At 34.6% G+C, this 20,126-nt stretch overlaps 2 protein-coding genes across 2 annotated transcripts; one reads left to right on the top strand and one right to left on the bottom strand.

Annotated features, from left to right (window-relative positions):
* Positions 1-998: 998 nt before the first annotated feature.
* ISA1 (isoamylase 1) lies at positions 999-15,727 on the bottom strand. The gene is made up of 18 exons (XM_023676005.2): positions 14,953-15,727; positions 14,341-14,523; positions 14,091-14,183; positions 13,460-13,612; positions 12,373-12,464; positions 11,932-12,073; positions 11,740-11,847; positions 10,939-11,024; positions 9,859-9,930; positions 9,643-9,769; positions 8,134-8,220; positions 6,212-6,304; positions 5,589-5,747; positions 4,241-4,324; positions 2,450-2,530; positions 2,283-2,365; positions 2,087-2,204; positions 999-1,439 (listed from the first exon to the last, which is right to left on the bottom strand). The coding sequence occupies exons 1-18, from the start codon at positions 15,349-15,351 to the stop codon at positions 1,170-1,172; spliced, it is 2,430 nt and encodes an 809-aa protein (XP_023531773.2). The 5' UTR covers positions 15,352-15,727; the 3' UTR covers positions 999-1,169.
* Positions 15,728-17,651: 1,924 nt separating this feature from the next.
* PLA2-ALPHA (Phospholipase A2 family protein) lies at positions 17,652-19,150 on the top strand. Its single transcript, XM_023674075.2, has 4 exons — positions 17,652-17,912; positions 17,983-18,025; positions 18,119-18,244; positions 18,851-19,150. Exons 1-4 carry the CDS (start codon positions 17,799-17,801, stop codon positions 19,024-19,026), a joined length of 459 nt encoding a protein of 152 aa, XP_023529843.2. The 5' UTR covers positions 17,652-17,798; the 3' UTR covers positions 19,027-19,150.
* The last annotated feature ends 976 nt before the right edge of the window (positions 19,151-20,126 follow it).

Below are 20,126 nucleotides of genomic sequence, written 5' to 3'. Positions count from 1 at the left end.
AATAATAATAATAATAATAGTTGTTTGTTTTTTTAAATTTCGCTAAATTTAAAAAAATATATTAAAAACTCTCCATTTTTTTTAAAATATTAAATTACAAATTTAGTCGTTTAAATTTAATTTTTTTTTTTTTTGTGTTGAAATTAAAATTTTATCTAAAATCTTAATAATAATTTCTCTAGTTTTATAAAATTCGTATGCCACATCAATCATCGCTACAAAGATTTAGTATGAAAAAATAATTTAAATATTCCTTCAAACTTTTTATCTAATATTTTAATAATTTTTCTACTTTAATATAGTTTTAAAACATTCCTAAAAGCACAAGAATATTTTATTTCTAATTTAAGAATAATTTGAAGTGATGTATTACGAATACGTTCTAGGGAGAGAATTTGAGCCAAAAGGTCCTAAAAGTATAAATATATATATATATATATATATATATATATATATATATAAATTCGTTCTTACGGACATATGCTCGAGCTTCTGGCCTCGATTTAAGAGAAGGTTTTAGAAAACGAGGGTAGAGAGACTGGCCTCGATTTAAGGAGAAGGTTTTAGAAAACGAGGGTAGAGAGAGATTTGGTTTAGAAAAGTTTTAGAAAGAGAGATTTTCGAACCTCTGGCCTCGATTTAAGAAGAAGTTTTAGAAAGCAAAGGCAGAGAGAGATTTTGAAGGATTATATGCAAGCAAGAGAGTAACAACCTACTCACAGTATATAACAGGGGAAATAACTAGTTGTCTATATATATATTAAAATTGAGTAGTACAAAGATACCAAAATAATATTTAATACTACTTTTTAAAATATACCAACTAAATTAAAAGGGTAAGCCAATCGCCTTAAATTAAGAATTATTGTGAAATTGAAACCAACTCTTTTCCAGAGAACTTTTTCCCCTTCCAATAAATGTGCAAAAAAAAAAAAAACGATAATAATAATGATTTGTACAAAATTACTCAAATTTATGATCATTGGTAGCTTTGTAAGTTTTTACTGAGTTCCAAGTTCCAACCATGTTTTTATTCAAAGATGAAGGTCATGTGAGGAAATGAATATCACAGGCATCCATCTATCCCACTGTGTTATGTATATGTAAAATATTCACATGCACATATATCAGAGGAAGAATTATTGAAGGGACATGCGATATGAAGATTATCAGGTTGATGCATGTTTTTCTGGAGAGAGGAGAAGAATGATGGAAGAATAACTAAGCATGGGGTAAAGATTTGCGTCGAGGAAGTGAGCGTACTGTTGAATTGCCAAATCTCTTTCTTCAAGGTCGCTTGTGAGGAAGTCGAATGGTGAAATCTTACCTGTGTCCACCAATGGTTCCCATTGATATCCGGGTCTCTCGGGTAATGTCACAGTGACAGGTAAATGACTAGCATTGAAGGCGATGTAAATTTCTCGTTTCACTGAATCGACCTGGGTACAAATCATCTCAATATCAGAATCTACTTGAGTGTATGACTGATATGATCCCAATAAGTTGAAAAGCAATATGTTATATGTTAAGGTATCGACAGTGGATACAAAAGACCTAGACGGAATAAAACAAATTTAAGATTAAGAAGTATCTAATAGATTCTTGAACTATCAATTTTGAGTCTAATTAAGTGTTTCACATATTCAACATTTTTTAAGATTAACAGGTCTACTACACAATCATGCAATCATGCGTTTAATAGGGACAAATAACGGACCAACTTTTTATTTGTGTTCAATAGATTTATCAATTTTAAGAAAATATTGAGTAACTAAATAATTATTAGACACAAACTTGAAAGCTTAAAGGGCTCCTGAGACACAAAATCGAAAGCTTAAGAACTTATTAGACATCCTAGTTTAGGAACCTTTCAAACACAAAATTGAAGGTTTAGTGATCTATTACCTTGTTTAAAGTTAAGGGACCTATTTAATACAAATTTGAAATTTCAAACCTATTAGACACAACTTTAAATTTAGAGTTTAATCGTGTAATTTGATCTAAATAACCTTGCAACATTCCAGATTGGAAAAGAGAAGAATGGATGGTTTGCATGAGCAAGTACTATTTGGAAAAGGAAACATACCAGAGTGAAGGCGACAAAACGGTTTGCTTCAGACCAGTCAGGGTTTCCAGGAGAATGGCCATGCCATTGTAGTCTCTGAGCTGTGGGGAAATCATTTAAGCCCAGTGACTCGCATTCGCTGCAAGGTCATACAGAAAAAGTAATTCACAACACCGTACTACACGAAAGAAATCAATTCAGAAAAGGAAGCACATACTAGCGGAATGTGGTCATAAGTCTGCAAAACCTATGGAAGTCAGAGGATGACTCTTCCATCTTATCCCAGCGGAAATAATTGATCTGCAGCAAAGTTAGCAGCTCTGATCAACATAATTGAATTTCAGCTCAACAATAAAGGTCAGAAAATAGCGAGCAAGGACCTACATAGTTATCATGGCAATACGTGTTGTTGTTCCCCCCCTTTGTGTGGCCATATTCATCACCCATATATATCATTGGTACGCCCTGGTCAGATAAAAACAGTTGGAACAAAGCTTAAACACTAATTTTTCAAGAATTAAATCGACAAATTGGAGAGGGATGTTCTATTATTCATGTTTTTAGACTTCTTATTATAGTGGAGAGAAACTATGATCAAATAAATGTTGCAACTGGAGAAATATACTATAATGAGGCCTGTGTATACATGCTATGTATATGTAATCATACCGTATTATAAGAAAGTGGTCTCGGAGGAGATGTTTGCAGTCACCCACACAATTAAACCAGGATTTAGAGTTAAAATACATCGAGGGAGAATAATCTTGTTCAGAATTGAATTACTAATTTCTCTATCAATTCTATTACCTTATCCTCCTTACCCATGAGGTACCTTATCCTCCTTACCCATGAGGTTCCAACATTTGATCCTTAATTGACCTAGGAGTTGTTCCCGGGTATCCTCAAAAAAAAGGTTTTTATACATCCCAACCCCATCCCTTGGAAAGAAAAAGGTAGCACCGAAGAAAGGAAAGAGCGATATGGTTGTTTTTGTTGTTCCCGCGAAACGAAGATTTTTTATTATTGGAGCACACACAACCAACATTTTTATTTCCGTCGCAAATTAAAATGCATGGTAGTGATGTCAAGTTATCAAATCGTATTAGGTGCTGTTCATTTTGTGGGAATCTTTGGATACCCACCTTCAGATATCCAAATTCTCATGTTCTTTCTGTCAATGGTTCTGAATGTGATTGCTGGTGAGAATTGTCTTTCCCTGCAAGTTATGTATATGCGTTTTGTGTATGTTTTGCATTTGGTTGTGCTAGAGGATAGCCAACTAACCTCTAGTGACACTTCACCTTACAGAATTGACCCATATAGGCACCCGTGTTGGTTCAACTTTGGAGTCACTCCCCTTCATGTTCAGCCATAATGTTTTTCATGAGATACTGTGTTTGGATAGACCTAGTACCACTAAGGAATCACTAACTAATCTCTAGTGACGCTTGGTTTATCAAGACAGGCCATCATAGACATAGTTGGTTCAACTTTGAGGTTACTCCTCTTCATGTTCAGCATAGGCCCCCTAGTTGATTCAATTTAGGGATTGGTTAATTGCTCACCTAGACAGAATCTTTCCATATTTTCAGTTAATTATGCATCAAAACATGTCAGTGCAAACCAGTTAGACATGGTGATTCCATGATTTCAGTTAATGTCTCATTGGTATCAAGATACATTTATGTATAACTGGTCAAGATCCTGCATTTTTCAATGTCACGAGCTTTAAGTACGAATATAGCTTGAAACCCTCAAAAGTGGGGCTATTTACTGGTACTTTGATATTCACCCATGCTACCTTTATTTTCATTCCAGATGGTACATGACTTACGAGGCGTATGGTAAGGGCATTCAATCTGGCAAGCCTATGGAGACATTGTCGGACTAAAGGTCCTAGGATTTTAGAATTACCCATTCATGTTTTGTGCTCTATTATTTTATTCCTTGTTTTTTAGTTATTTAAAAGTTCTTTATTCATTGAGTTAGATCCGGAACTCAAGGTTTCTATGAAATCTTTTACATTGGCTTACCTAAACTTCTGCTTTACCTTTCAAAAGTTCATATTTTGCATGCATGTAGTAGCAACCTCAAAAATCAAGTTTAAGAAGTCGAGTCGTTATAGTTTAAGACCTAAAGAATTAACATATCATATATTAAATCAGTGAATCTTACTTGGGAAACCATGAGGCAGACAAAGAAGTTTCGCATCTGTCTTTCCCTCAATTTCTTTACAGAGATGCTAACAAACTCTCCCTCCTGTATAATATGAGAAACAAGCACATTAAAAAGGGAGGGGGGAAATCACATTAAAAGAAAGTGATACTAATAGTAAACAAAACCCAAAAAAAAAAAAAAAAACAAATCGAATATAGGTATGAATGTCTCCAAAATGGTGCAAAAAGCTCTCTGGAGACACCCGTATAGAAAGACTAATGCTCATTCTATTAAATAAAATCTTAGCAGCCTCTAATACTTATTTCAACTCATTGAACATTAAATATAGACTTTCAGGCAACTAATACTCCTACTGTCTCATGAAAATTTGATGCAAATATCTTTTCAGTGAAAACATACTTTGATGGTTCTTATTCTCTAGATCACACCCTTGGAGAACCACAGTAAGATTCAGTAAATTTAGAAGTATTCACGGCGAACTCTATCACCCTCACATTTCTCCTGTCCTTCCCTCTGGCTCTTGTGGATAAAAGAAAATCAAACATTTCAATAAAACGTGTCTTGAAATGTTGGTTCTGCGGTTAAGATACCCTCCACAAAGAGGGTGGTTCTAATCTTTCCTCCTCCCTAAAAGAAATAAAAGATATTTGTTTAGATTGATAAAGTTACAGCCAAACAGGTTTTAGCTTTTCATGGATCCATGGATGTCATCCATTTTGTTTCTTTTCGAGTATTCCTAATCTTGTTGTAGGTCTCGACGGTGGCATCATTCACGAACTTAATGTGTACTGAAAAAACATTCAGAAGGATGGCAAGGCATGGCTGGAAGGTAGGGATAGTAGCTGAAGAGAGGTGAAGAGTGAGAAGGGGAAGAGTGGCACGGTATGATGGTGGTAACTTCTCATAAATTCAATGAAAAAGTTACTTCATATCTCTTGGAGAGGAATCCAACAAGATTTTGAAGCCATTGGTGGAATTGAGCTTTCACCATTGAACTAAACTCTTGTGTAGCATCGGGGAAAAGAAAAAAGACATTGATGAGGTTTTCGGTCTTTTGGATGCACAAATAGCTAATGTATGCCTAGTTTCAAAACTGAAGAACAAACATGGTGATTAATCCTAGATTCTTTTCTTTCATTTATTGCAAAGGACTTGCAAAATTTCTTTGATCCTCGGTTAAAATCATAATGCTCCCCATCTACTTTATATTTGTCTTTCAAGCGCTGGAAAGTGCTTGAAATGAAAAGAAGTACCGCCTAATGTTCGTTGTTAATAGGTCCAATTATCTTATCTTACATACCAAATCAATGACGATTGTACAAGGTGCCTACAACCGATTGCATACCTGTCCACAGTTCCAGCTATTATTATGGTTTTCACCGTCATTGTTGTCTTCACCATTTGCTAAGTTATGTTTACTATTGTACGTCACTAAATCAGCCAAAGTGAAACCGTCGTGTGCACAAATAAAGTTGATACTATTCCACGGTTTCCTTCCTCCTCCCTGTAAAAGAATTGTTAGATACTTAACTCAATATGCAAAAAGAAGTCATTGTTCGATATTCTATTCAACATGCAAATACCCTATACAAAAACATAGTACGTAATAATTCATGCAATTAAACCAGGCAGTATGCCAAATCATTGCAATGCACAGCTCACAAAGCTTTTACTCGTTCAAAGCCCTGCTCCCTAGCAATGTACTCATCATGCTGGTTTCTAATATTCATGCCCCACAGGAAGCCTTGCACCAAAGCAATTCTCTGTTATGATGGCGCTATGAATGTGCAGTGCTTCTTTGCTTGATACTTCATAACATTGACTCTCTTCTATCATTCTAGAAAATACATCCAAAGCTATTATACATCTCTGTTATCCTTTCCACAAAAAGTTGACAGGCCGGACTAAACTATCAGTATAAAAGTAACATTATATGACAAAAGAGAAGGAAGAGAAACTCTACAGAACCTGGTAAAGATTAGGACTCCCGCAAAGGCATTCAGCAAAAGCTCCAGAAAAGCCATCTGTGCCTTTGATGAACTGCCGTACAATGTCTCGGTACTGAAATTGACAAAAAAAAAAAAAAAAGGAAAGAAAAGAAAGTTATGATCAAATATCATAAACAATATGAAATTATGCAAGTACATAGCTGGAGGTTCTTATAGCACATTAGAATCCTTAAGACCTCTTGAGAAATCCTAAAGTTGGATAATTGAAGATCCACCAAATTCCAGTCATTCTTATTTTTATATTTAAGTCAGGTGGCACTCTTTTACTTTTAACTTTCAATTTAATGGTTGCTTACTTGGTAGATTAGATCTCTAATACTTTCCACAAATGTCCTTAACCAACAGTCTCTCCAATTTCACAGCTCCGATGGTTTAAGATTCTGACTATCCAGAAATTAGACAAATCCCTCACTCGTCTTAAATAGTCTTCCATCTTCCGTTGGTTCAAGACACATATTTCGTGGTAACCATTTCCCAACAATCCTGAAGAATAAGTGAACTCCAATCAAAGAATAGGGAAGCAGTATCTATTTGCAATCTTGTTCATTGCATGACCATTCACACATCCTTCATGAGTTCATCCTTCACGAGTTTGTCCTTCTTAGGCATGTAATTTAGGCATGAGGGCTTGTTTTATTCAAATTAACCCTTTAATGAGTGCGTCTTGAACTTGATCCTGGGCTACATTATATTTTGTTGGGCTCAATAACCCATATGGTGGGTTGGATCCTGAGTATAAATACACCTTTCACACAAATTCTTTAGTGGAGTTAACGATTAATTGTGGAGAGGTTTTGCCTCCAATTCAAAGCTTGTTTTACTTCAAGTGAAAAGGGTTGTAACATGATATGGTAACTTTAGCCAACTGAACCTAAGAACCTTCATAAACTCTCATGGATATGCAAATCCCTACATCACAAATGCTAAAACCCCAAATCAAATTGATTTCATCCAAATGACTGTAACCCTAGGGAATTTGATCTAACAATCTTGTTGAAAAACAGAATCTTTAAATCTAAAATATCTAAGAACCCCAAGACGATAAGAATCACTCTGAAAAAAGTAAAATTCGGATTATCTTATTAATCGAAATCTTGCCGAAGAACAAGACCTTTAAATCTAAAATATCAAAGAACTCCAAAACGATAAGAATCACTCTAAGGGAAGGTAAGATTCAGGTTATCTTGTTAATCAAACATCTCTCGGGCAAAAATATTTGTTTGAGATTCGAATCACTCCACAAGTAAAATTGATCAAGTCAAACTTAAATGATTCTAAGCATGCAACCACTGCATAGAATTACAAAAAAAAATTAGTAAAATTAGTCCTTAGGCTAAAAGAAGGCAGGAATGCTCTTTCAAATACATTTTCCAAGTCTATTTTACAAAGATAACACACATGACTTTATATTGCCTCAAAATGAAACCCTTGACCTTCCATGAGATATTTCAAGAGATGTAACTTTCATTTTTTATGACCATAATTAGCCACTATATAAATGAAAACTTAAAATACATAAAAAGTCTTATCGTACATTAATGAAACACCATAACTTTAAATTATGGTCCATCCAAAATTTGTAACCATCCAAGAATAAATGAAACTTGATTCTTATTTAGTGTGGCATGAATTACAACTTGAGTTTATCTTGTGGTAATTTGAACAACATTTTTTCAGCATCTTCTTGAAGTTCATATTGCATGTTTGAGATATTTTGGTTCTTATCACAACATCTCATGATCCAATGTACAAAGAATATAAACAAATATTTTTAAATTGCATCACTATCAATAGTTATAGTTTTTTTTTTTTTTTTTTTCTCCTCATTTTCCCAAATATTATTATGGAATAACGAACAAAAAGGAAAATAACTACGCTGACCTTCCCATTCCATTCAGACCAAACACACCAGTGAGGAAATGTACCAACTTGGTAGAGGCCCCCAGCATCCCATGCTTCTGCAATGAGCTATTTCCAAGATGAAAAGGAATAAGATTAATTCATAATGATAGCAACAAAAGGAAGAAAGGAATTAATCCGTGAGATGGTGACATCAAATTCAATCGATATAAAATTCCTTCCATGAGATCAGAAAGAAGACTAAATACTAAGAACCATGTCTTAAAGGAGTGCGTATTTTATTTACTTGACGTGCACTTCAAACTCAACCCTAATTAGTAAGATCGATGTACAACCATAATAATAATTAGGAAATCCAAAATGATGAGATTTTAGGTTTGTAGAAATGATAGCTAAGCAGATCAATTAAGATTGTGAGATTAGCTCCATGTTATTGTAAATTCTGGTGAGACTTAGAAAATAATCGGTGGAAGCTAGGTCAGTTCTAAGAAAAAATTTGGAGACAAGGCTAAAGGTCATATTATCTTTCCTAATAAAATCATAATTCTTTATCCGTAATTAAGATAAAAGATCTAATGAAGCTCCATTTTGAAAATGTTTCGCCTAAAAACCACACTCCAATTTAACTTATATGAAACATTTAAGTTGAAGGTTGACATTTCATGAAGAGAAACTGGATAAGTAATCAAGCATTGCCTAATAAATCCTCAAAGAGGAAATTATCCAAATAATGATCAAAACCCTTGATGCCTGTCGATTTCTGAAAATGAAAATGTTTACAGATAAAAAAAAAGGTTTAGTTGCCTACTCCAAACGCCTGTTTTGCAGTTATTTTGATTTTGAGAAATGGGGAAAGAGTTTAGGTGCAAACTGGATCATGTAATAATCCCAATACTTTTCTTACAATTTCCTTACAAAAGAAATGTATCATCTCCTTTTTCTAATTTTATCTTTATCTACTGCAACCACAACCTCCAAAAATGGGGTAGGATATGGTACTTATGTCTCCACTGACTACTCGGTCACGTATGGGGCACGCCCCTGATCACTTGAAAACTAGTATATCAAATTCTAGAAAAATAACCATATCTCTTATTTCAAGAGATGATTGATGAGATGATAATGGGATAATATTGTTCCCAACAAAATATCACCGATAGAATATTATTAACTCATGGCTCATTGTAATAAGCGACGGTTTTTTGTTGAACCATATCCTTACGCCTATTACAATGCACCATACAAGGATGATGTATATTCACTTCTAAAAGGATCTATACTGAAAAAAGACAATGATCTCACTGCATTTGAAGTTTTCTACACATCGAAAAAGGAGAAAATTATGAAGTTAAATCAAATTGAAGATGAAGCAACCTGCCCATATATTAACTTCTGATGAGCAAGAGCTAGTAGAGTTAATTCAAAAGTAAAGTTCAAATAGATAGTTTGTAGCAGATTAGATAAACCGTATGCTTATAATTGTCCTTGAAGCACACAATCCAGTAGAAGAGAGGAGTTTAGAGTAAATACCTTCACTCCTTGAAGTATTGGGTCATTACTTATCATGTCAATTAATGGAGGATTGCCAAGAGGAGAACCAGTTGTGAGTGTGTCACCTTCTATTGGATTTCCGTACACGTTTACTGCATCCCAGAGACTGTCCACAAAAGAGGAAAATGATGAATAATGAGAAAAATATCCATCCATACAGATATTAAGTAACAGATAGAAAGTTCAGCCAATAACCTGCTACCTCTGGTCATTATAGAAGCAAGATCAAAGCGAAACCCATCCACGTGCATTTCTATCACCCAATATCTGCGGCCAAAGGTTTTCTTCTCAAAAAAACAAAAAAAATTATTCTGAAAATGCAAGATAGGCAGGCAATCACAGCAAAATCAAGTCCAGGGATAACGTGTGCACTTGTTCAGAAGTCAGTAGATATATTTCTTGAGTAACAAAAATACTTATAAGGAGAAAAACCTTATGAAGATGTGAACGATTAAATTCATGATATTGACATTTCAAGACTCCTTGCATGAGGGAGGAACAGAGGAGATGACCACAAAGGTAAAGCCAAAAGATTTGATAGACTAAAGTAAAACTAACGGTAAGCAGAATATTTAAAATATAGAAAGCAGGACATGCATAACATCCTACTGATGATATTCAAAGGCTTTCTTCTATGTTATTAGGGCTGGTGTCTACTCTGAGAATATTTTTAGGAGTTTAGTTTTGGCTCTGCGCGGCTGTCAATTTGTATAATCAATTTGGGATAGTTCTTTTTACACTTCTAATGTGTTTTGGCTTGTAATAGGTTATTTCTGTCTGTTTCAAGACGAGGGAGAGGCTCTTTGGTTTGTGGCCTCTTTTTTTCTTTTTTTTTTCCTCCCTAATTTGAGGAATATGTGGCTTGAGTTTTAGAAAAAAAAATTTCACGCGGGTTAGAGAGTCCTTGAAAGTAGGAGTGGACTATGACTAGGTTTGACACTTACCTCTATATATCTACTAGGAGTTTATTATTTCCCGCATCCTCTCAATAATTGAAGCTCTTTTTGTGATCTTCAATTTGGTTCCTCGTACAGACCCCTTTTACAGTGGGGCTACTCTCTCTTTTTCTATTTTCTTTCTTTTTTTACTTCTTTTTTGTTTTGCCAATTTTTGTTCTTGTTTAGATTTGATATATTGTGGAGCAACTTTGCTCAGTTCCCTATAATTCTTTCTACAAGCAGACATCGCATCTTTCTTTCTCCTATACCTCTTTTCATGTGTTTCTATAAACCGAAATTGCCAAAAATATGGTATCTACAACTATGATATATCTACCTCAAGCAGTCCACAATAAATCTACGTACAGCTGGATGATTGCAGTTAAATGTGTTTCCACATCCTGAATAATTATAAAACTCTCCCTGAAAAACAATGGTAAGACTATATAAAATAAATGAATAAAAAGGATGAAGTTAGATTTTTCAACATGAAAGCATTAAATAAAGAAAGCAAAAAAAATTAAAAAAATTAAAAATAAATAAGAAGACTAAACTAAACCATACCCATTGCTTTATCTTCCACTTAAATTGTGGCACATAGGTAATATTGCCCTACCAGTTTAAATTTAAAGCAACCATCCAGTGTAAGAGAAATACTGTATGCCCAGGCTCCATAAATTGAATCCACATATCACAGGCTTAAAGAATTAGAACCAGCCGTTAGTTCCTAAATATTTCTCCATTCACCATTTTATTTCAGCAATTATCAACTCTAAAGAGAGAATTGGTTTTTTCTTATCTTTTCTTTTCTTTGCAACAAGCAGTGGCATGCTTAGGTTTTCCTTCCTCTAGGATATCTTAAACATTAGATGGGAGGAAATTAGGGATTTTCATTCCACGATTAACCACATTATAAAAGGAATCTACGTGTTTCAAGCAGTTGAAGCACTATCAAAATATCATATAGATAAAATAACATAAACTTTGAAGAAAGCTGAATTCAGAAAATTGAAAGACCATTCTTCCATCTTTTGTTAATGTATTTTTTAGTAAGAAACTGAGAAATCATGCTGATGCCATGTTATTCTCCTCTTAATAAAAAGCAAGGACGGCTAATTATAATCTTACAGATACGTACCATTGGAGCAAGCATGTAATACACATTATTATCAACACCTCTGAAAGAAAAAATCGGGCCATTTTCATTCCCTTCAGCCGTGTGATTAAAAACTACATCCATGATCACCTGATCAAAAAAAGAAATGCTAAATAAAAAGGTGAAAATAAGAAATCTTTCAAAAGTAACCACGGAAGTATTTCAGTCTTCCACCTCAATTCCACGTTTATGAGATTCTTTAATGAGAAGCTTGAATTCATTTATAGCATCCTGGCCACAATTTCGAATGCCAGCAGAAGAATATCTTATCATTGGTGACAGGAAACCGACTGTTGAATATCCCCAAAAATTCACCCTGGACAAAGATTTGGACTTGCTATGATTTAATGACAAAAAAGAAAAAGACAAAAATCAAGAAAGATGGTATATGGACTCATTTATTATTATTATTTTAAGGATCCAGAATCCAACATAACTAATTTTTAAAGCCATTGGAATACAAAAACAGTCAAGGACATCGGCCCTTCTTCGGAGGAAAATTTGTAGCCAGCATTAAACTTGGCAAAAAAAAAAAAAAAAGAAAGAAAGAAAGAAAGAATGAAAGAAAAGAAAAGAAAAATAAAAGTTCTCCAAATGAAGGAATCAGATAAATACTTATAGTCACCCAACACAGAGTTGTAGCTATAGTATTCCAACTCGTTGAATTCATGGCATGGCATTAACTCTATACAGTTGACCCCAAGTTCCTGAAAGGAAAAATAATTAAAAAGAGTTGAGACATTAGTAAGAGGACGGAAGAATAGGATATGCATTACTTGTTATAGATATCAACATTTGTGGTAATGGAAGGACAGAACCATAGCAAGTATTCTAAATTGCATTTACAAACAGAGAAAAAAAAAAAATAAAAAAAAACTTAAACTAAGAAATTATTAGGTTCAAAGTCCATAAAGTTGAGGGGAGTGATGGGCAGAAAGCCTCATCAGATACAAAATGCAATACTTCACTAGGTCACGTATATTTTTTTAACTCAAGGAAATGCTAGCCTTGATGCAAACACCCAAAAAAAAAAGACCAATCCCAACTAAAGAAAGTGACTCCAATCAGGCCCCCCATAACCAAGCCAAAAACAAAGAGGTTCAAGAACTATTTGATCAAATAATGAAAATGTTTCATTACCACTAGCAAGTAATTCTTCCATACCATACCCTATTTTATCTTTCACTGAAACATGTTTTATAAGTCAGTGACATGTAGTAGTTTTAATTCATGGGTCAGCGAGAAAAAAATTCATAGGTTTGGGAATTTGATAGTTGATAATTATATTTGACTTTCTTTTATTAGTTTACTAGTTTGCTAAACATAGAAGTCAAAAAGTAATTGAATTGTTTGTAGACAACATTAGTTATACAAACTTTTATAGTGCATAACCAAGAGTTTTTGATACATATACAACCAAGAGTTCATGATGATGCCAATCCCCTATATAAGATAAAATTCCTTTTATTTTTAATTAATTAATTCTAAATTTGCTCAAAAAAATTGAAATCTTCTTCTTAACATTATGTTTAAGTTGGGAACATGAAAAGCAAAATCAAGAATGGATAAAAAATGTTGGACTTCGCTGACAATAGCATTTGCAGAGTTTTTTAGATAAAAGATATATTAATTGATTTTAAGAAAAGGCACGCAGAAAGGGGTATAGAGGATTGACTTGTAATAGAAGCACTCTGTAATGTACCTTCAAGTAATCTAACTTGTCCACTAGACCAAGATAGGTGCCAGGAAATCCTGATTGACTTGATTCGTGCCTGGTGAACCCCCGTACATGCATTTCATATATTATAAGATCCTTTTGTGGGTGTTGCAGAGGTAAATCCCCTTCCCAATCAAACTGAAAACATCACATCAAATACATATTGATATATCAGCATGTTAGATGCCTTCAACATAGAAAGCAAACTACAACGAGATAGAACTGTATTGTCTTTCAAAAGCATTTATAGAAGGAGGCTACTTAACTTCCTGTGGCTTGAGGAAGAATCATTTTCTCTTCTTTTCTCTTCTTTTCTCTTTTTTTTTTTTTTTTCTTTTTTTTTAAAATAAGCATATAGGGTCCAGAAAAGGTTTTCTTCTTGAAGAAAAGCATTTTTCTCTAAACTAATAACAATAAAAGATTTATAAATGCCATCTTTTAAAAGAATATACTGCAATACATTCAAAATAAAGATCAAGTAGCACTGTACCACAGTAATGTTTCCCTTCGTGCTTCAACTTCAATTCATATAAGCTTACTAGACAAACTAAAGAAATCTAAAAGCAAAAGAAGCATAGAATGGTAAAGCTAGCCAAATGGGAAATGCATTTTCTACCTCATCATCAACGGTGGGTACCATGCCAGCCATTTGGGGCCAGCAGTTGTCATCGGGTCCCAAGGCACCAAACTCCTCTCTGCTAATAACGGCCTGAGGAAAGAAATAGGAAGTCAGCAACCCTCTATACACCCTCTCGAACAAATTTCAATTTATTCACATCACAATAGGGAAATAATAGAAATAATAAATATGGGATAAAATTAATCATCATAAATGAATACATAAAGAAAATGTTGAAAACACGAACTTTAGCATATGGATCCAACAAAATCCGAGAAGGGTCAAAGTAGCATCCTTCCTGAGGTGAAAATTTCCCACCAAACTTGTAGCCATATAGCATATCGGTAAAATCTCCCTTCAAAAATACATGCCAGACATCCCCAGTCCTATTAGTTAAGGGATCAAGAGTGATCTCCTGGGCCACTCTCTTCTGTAAAAAGTAAGTGGTAACCGTTAGCTACAGTGAACCTACGGTTGAAAGCAAACTAATTCAAAGATCACGTTTACAGAGAAACTTCTTGAGCCATGATTGCCTCAAGAAATATAAGTTTTGCAATATGAATTCGTGTGAAGGGAAATGAAACATTAAAAAGAAAACAGAAAAAGAACCTACAAAATAATAATGATAATAATAAAATTAAAAGTGCTACTCCTTTAGTTTGCCACTGATCTACTTAGTAATTGTGTATAGAGTTCCATCCAGAGAAACGCTGCTCGAAGTTTTTATGCCTATCACCATAAATTGAATATAATAGCTATAGCTACCGGTCGAATGAGATGCTTGCTCTTGAGAGAGAGACGGAGAAGAAAAAAAAGTGGATAATGTATAAGCAATAATCCGAGACGATTTCGATTTAACCTTCTGCAGATCAAAAAGATTTATCAAACACAGAGTAGCTGAAACCGCATTGCCAGAATAGATAGCGAAATTGATCCCGCCGTCTCTAGCTGTGGCACCGAAAGGCGTCGGAGTGCCCTCAAAAACTTCAAAACGATTCGAATTGGAAATCTCCACCTCTTCCGCCACGGTGACTGAAGTTCTCACCTCTGCTCTACGACTACTCGCTCTAGTCTCCGATACATTGATCCTAGAATGAATCCAATCAACATCCAAATCCAAATGGATATCACTTCTCCTCCGAATTGGAATTACATTGTGCTTCGAACTACGACGTCGAAATTCGGGAAAACTCGAATTCGAAGTACGCAGAAAGGAAACAGACGAAGACAACGATGCACTCCGAGTAACCAGCTCCATTGCTCATAGAAGTAACCTCATCACATGTTCATGGAGAGGTAATGAGAAATCAAAACTTAGCTAGGTGAAAATTGAAAAGTGAAAAGTGTAAAGGTATGAGCTCTTATTCAAAGCGTTGCTGTAGTTAACAATGGAAGTGAACAAACAGGGAACTGGTTGCTTCTGCCATTGCCGTTCTTTTCAGAGAAGTTGGGTCCACAGCCATCGTTTTCGTCCATGGACGCATGTGGTAAGAGATGGGACGGATTGTAAAGGCTCCGATGTTACGCGCCACCGTTGATTTGGCGTATTGACATTTTCTTGGGGGGAAATTATTCCGACTCCTCGCTCTCCTCTCGCAAAATATTTCTGAACCTCAAAATATCTCCGTTTTTCTTTCGCCTTTTTTGGGCTTCTATGCATATATATATATATACACACGTGGAAACTTCTCTAAATTATAAAAATAAAATATCTTTATTCTTTAAATTGCAATATTATCTTTAAAGAAAAATACCGTTAGAATATGGACCGAAAAGTGTGTAATTTAATAAAAACAACCATTTTAATCATAACTGAATTTTTTTACTTCAATGTTATAAAAGGTAAAAAAATAATATTGCAAATTTTAAAAAATTATTAATACTATTTAAGTGGTAATTTTTTTAATTTAGCTTAATTACAAATAACTTCCTAATTAACCACCACTTAATTATGTTGGATGATGTAAATCAATAATCATGGGTTTATAAACAAATAATACTATCTCCATTGGCGTGAGTCCTTTTGTGGAAGCCAAAAGCAAAGGCATGAGAACTTATGCTCAAAGTGGACAATATTATACCATTATGGAGATCCGTTTATTCCTAACATGGTATTAGAGTCATACCCTAAACTTAGCCATGATACTAGAATCCTCAAATATCAAACAAAGAATTGCGAGTCTCGAAGGTGTAGTCAAAAGTGACTAGAGTGTCGAACAAATGGTGTATTTTGTTCGAGAGCTCCATAAGCCTCAGGGCGAAGGTGTAGTCAAAAGTGACTATAGTGTCGAACAAAGGGTGTACTTTGTTCGAGTGCTCCAGATAAAGAAGTTAAGCCTCAATTAAGGGGGAGGCTGTTCGAGAGCTCCATAAGCCTCAGGCCTGAGGCTTATAGTGTACTTTGTTCGAGGGGAGGATTTCTATTGGTATGAGGCCTTTTGGGCAGTCACGAGAGCTTATGCTCAAAATGAACAATATCGTACCATTGTGGAGAGTCGTGTTCAACTAACAAATTAGTCAATATAAAACTCCAACAATTTGTAACAGTGGGTACTAACTGGAATAACTTTCATGCATAGATAAAAACATTGTCGTAATATAAATGATTTAATACTGTGAGTCTCGTACACGTTCACTAGGGAACTGAAAGTGGTAGAAGTAGGTTGACTTTGACATAAAAGATTATTCCTCTTATAATTGACAAAAGAAATCTAAAAGTTATAATTCTCCTCAAGCACGGCTTCGATCTCTGACACCCCACACTATTGTGGAATTTCAGTGATCAAGAACTGATAATTAACGCGATAAGAAACTATAGAATACCATGAATCTAATAAGAAACAATAATTTGAATGAACAATAAATCAAATTAATTTCGACTATGCCCGATTTTCAAGTGTAAGTCCTGCCAACGGACCGATTTGTTCTAAAAATAAATGTAAATCTCTCAAAAAGTTAAATATATATTTTTAACTAATTAATATAAAATTTTAAGGATTTAATTGGAAGGAAAAATTAAATACATAAAATAAAACCGGAACCAAATAAAATCACGAGCAAGTTGCATTTGTTTAAATAAACAATTATTTTTATTTTTACATTTTAGCCTAATTTTCTTCCTAAAAGATTCTGTCGGAAAAAAGGAAAGAGATTTGTCATTGAATTTGTGTAATAAGTTTAAAAAAAAAAAAAAAAAAAAAATCTTATCCTAACTTAAATATGCTTTTAATTCAATTATTATAAGTTAAGATTTTGATTTAATTATCTTCATTCTCTACTCTTTATTACAAATTATTATCATATTAATTAATATACCACAATGTTTTTTAAAATTTTCTTGACAAAATTTAAAAATAGGTTCAAATGTTGTGTTTTTTTAGCATTAAAATAATAATTATTTAACAAATCTTAATAAATAAATTATTATTTTTACATTTGAAATTTATTTTAATAAAAATTATAAAAATATTATTATTATTATTATTGGGTTCACGAGGGGAGAGGGAGAGCCACCAACGCCAGATAACCCACACCACCATTTCTGGTTCAATCAAATTGGCAAACGTTTCCAAAACACCATGTCACGAGGCACTACAAGACAACCCATTTTCCTCTCTCACTTATAAATCCCACCTTTTTCTTTTCAACTTTTAACCAAAATTCAAAGCTTTTCTGAGAAAATCGAGACCCACCCACCCAACAGAAATGGCTCGATTTCACCCCTTCAACTCCCTTCTTCTTCTTTGTCTCGCCATTGTTTCTGCGCCCACTCACGCCCTCAACGTCGGCGTCCAGGCCCTCGATGCCTCAATCACCCTGGTTCGTCTTCTTCTTCTTCTTCTCTGGCTTCTTCTTTGGCTTGATTTGATCTGTTTGGTCTGGTTTGTAGAGCAAAGATTGCAGCAGGAAATGCGAGTCGGAGTTCTGTTCAGGTTCCTCTAATTAACCTCTGGCTCTCTTTATGGGTTTGTGTTTGTTTATGGGTCTTGTTTTTTGAGCGTTGTCTAAAAGTTTGGAATTTGTAGTGCCTCCACTTTTGAGATATGGCAAATATTGTGGGCTGTTGTATAGCGGCTGCCCCGGCGAACGCCCCTGCGATGGCTTGGATGCTTGTTGCATGAATCATGATGCCTGTGTTGCTGCCAAGAACAGTGAGTTTCCCTTTCGTCTTGAGTTTATAAGTAATAAATACATTTCGAGTTCGATGACTTAATTAACCCAAAACCCAAAACAATTGTGGAGATTTGTGGTTTCTAACATTTACGAGCAGAAATAATATATAGTCAAAAAATTTAGGCGGTTTGATCTACAGGAACCCCTAATTACTCGACCAACTTGGTTCGAGTTGTAAGGAATCTTGGTATCGAGTCGAATTGGGACGTTATTTTGTTTTCGTAACCGGAGTGAGAAGAAAGAGGACTCGGGCGGGCGTTAGATTATGTAATTATTATGAATGATTTTGGTTTTAGGGATATGATGATTGAAGGGTAAGAAATTGATTTATAAATTATTACTAATGTTTGTTAATTTGTGGAATCAATAATTTAAAAGGTTAGGTGGTTTGATGGGAAGGGTAAAATCGTCTATTTTATTTGAGTGAACCAATGAACTCACATGTAAGGTGGCTGTGACGGTGCATGGATAGCTTAGTTTTATAATTAAATAAATGAAATTTTATTTATTAAAAGAAAACAGGTAATTTCCAGCCTGTAATTTTAATTTTAAATTGTTAAATAATTATTTGGATTATTTGGCAGATGACTATTTAAGCGAGGAGTGCAGCAAGAGCTTCTTGAACTGCATGGAGAAGTTCAAGAGATCAAAATCGGCTCCTTTCAAAGGGAACAAATGCGAAATTAGTGAAGTGGTGGAGGTCATCTCCTTTGTCATGGAAGCTGCCCTTCTTGCAGGCAGAGTTCTTCACAAGCCCTAGCGTTTTTAATTCTTCACCCAACCATGTTTGATTTTAGTTGGTTGCTTCTTTTGTGTATTGAAAATTAATCTCGTATTGATTTTGTTATGTTCTAATAAAATTTAGTATTTATGATTAGAATTCATTACGAATCCGTCAGCCTCACAGTTCTAAAACTTGTTTTTTTAGGTAGAAGTTTTCACACCCTTGTAAAAAAATGTTTTGTTACTGTAACAACCCAGATCCTAGTCCTCTTTGGGCTTGCCCGATCCCAGATCCACCGGTAGCATATATTGTCCTCTTTGGGCTTGTTCAGTTTTTAGGTAGAGGTTTTCACACCCTCGTAAAAAAATGTTTTGTTACTATAACGACCCAGATCCACCGATAGCAGATATCATCCTCTTTAGGCTTTCCCTTTCGGGCTTCCCATCAAGGCTTTAAAATGCGTCTAGTAGGGGAAGGTTTTCACATCGGTGATTTATTCTCCTCCCCCACCAATGTGGGATATCACAGTTACACTCTCTAACTGACTGTGAGATCTCACAATCCATGACCCATCATCTTGGCTCTTATAACAAAATGCTTTTGTTCCCCTCTCCAACTGACGGTGAGATCTCACAATCCACTTCTCGGGGCCCAACATCTTGGATCTTATAAAAAATGTTTTGTTTCCCTCTCTAACTGACTGTGAGATCTCACAATCCACTTCCTCGGGGCCCAACATCTTGACTCTGATACCATTTGTAATCGTCCAAGCTCATCGCTAGCAGATATTGTTTGTTTTGACCCATTACTCATCAGCTCCACTTCCTCGGGGCCCAACATCTTGACTCTGATACCATTTCTAATCGTCCAAGCTCATTACTAGCAAATATTGTTTGTTTTGACCCATTACCTATTAGCCTCACAATTTTAAAACGCGAGAGGTTCTGAACGTTTACAAGCAATGCTTTGTTTTCCACCCCAACTAGAAAAAGGTCGCATTTAATAATTTAATAAAAATAATTGGGAATAAAAAAGCAACATTTTTAGAAGGGACAAAACAAATGGACTACTATTATATTTAACCAATTAAAGGGAATTAAAATCCATAGTGACCATCATTATCAAAATATGCTTAT

The sequence above is a fragment of the Cucurbita pepo genome, chromosome 4, assembly GCF_057944985.1.
Source record: "Cucurbita pepo subsp. pepo isolate OVF chromosome 4, ASM5794498v1, whole genome shotgun sequence".
Classification (NCBI taxonomy): domain Eukaryota; kingdom Viridiplantae; phylum Streptophyta; class Magnoliopsida; order Cucurbitales; family Cucurbitaceae; genus Cucurbita; species Cucurbita pepo.
The sequence above is the reverse complement of the archived record's forward strand: the minus strand, read 5'-3'. Positions and strand labels throughout refer to the sequence as shown.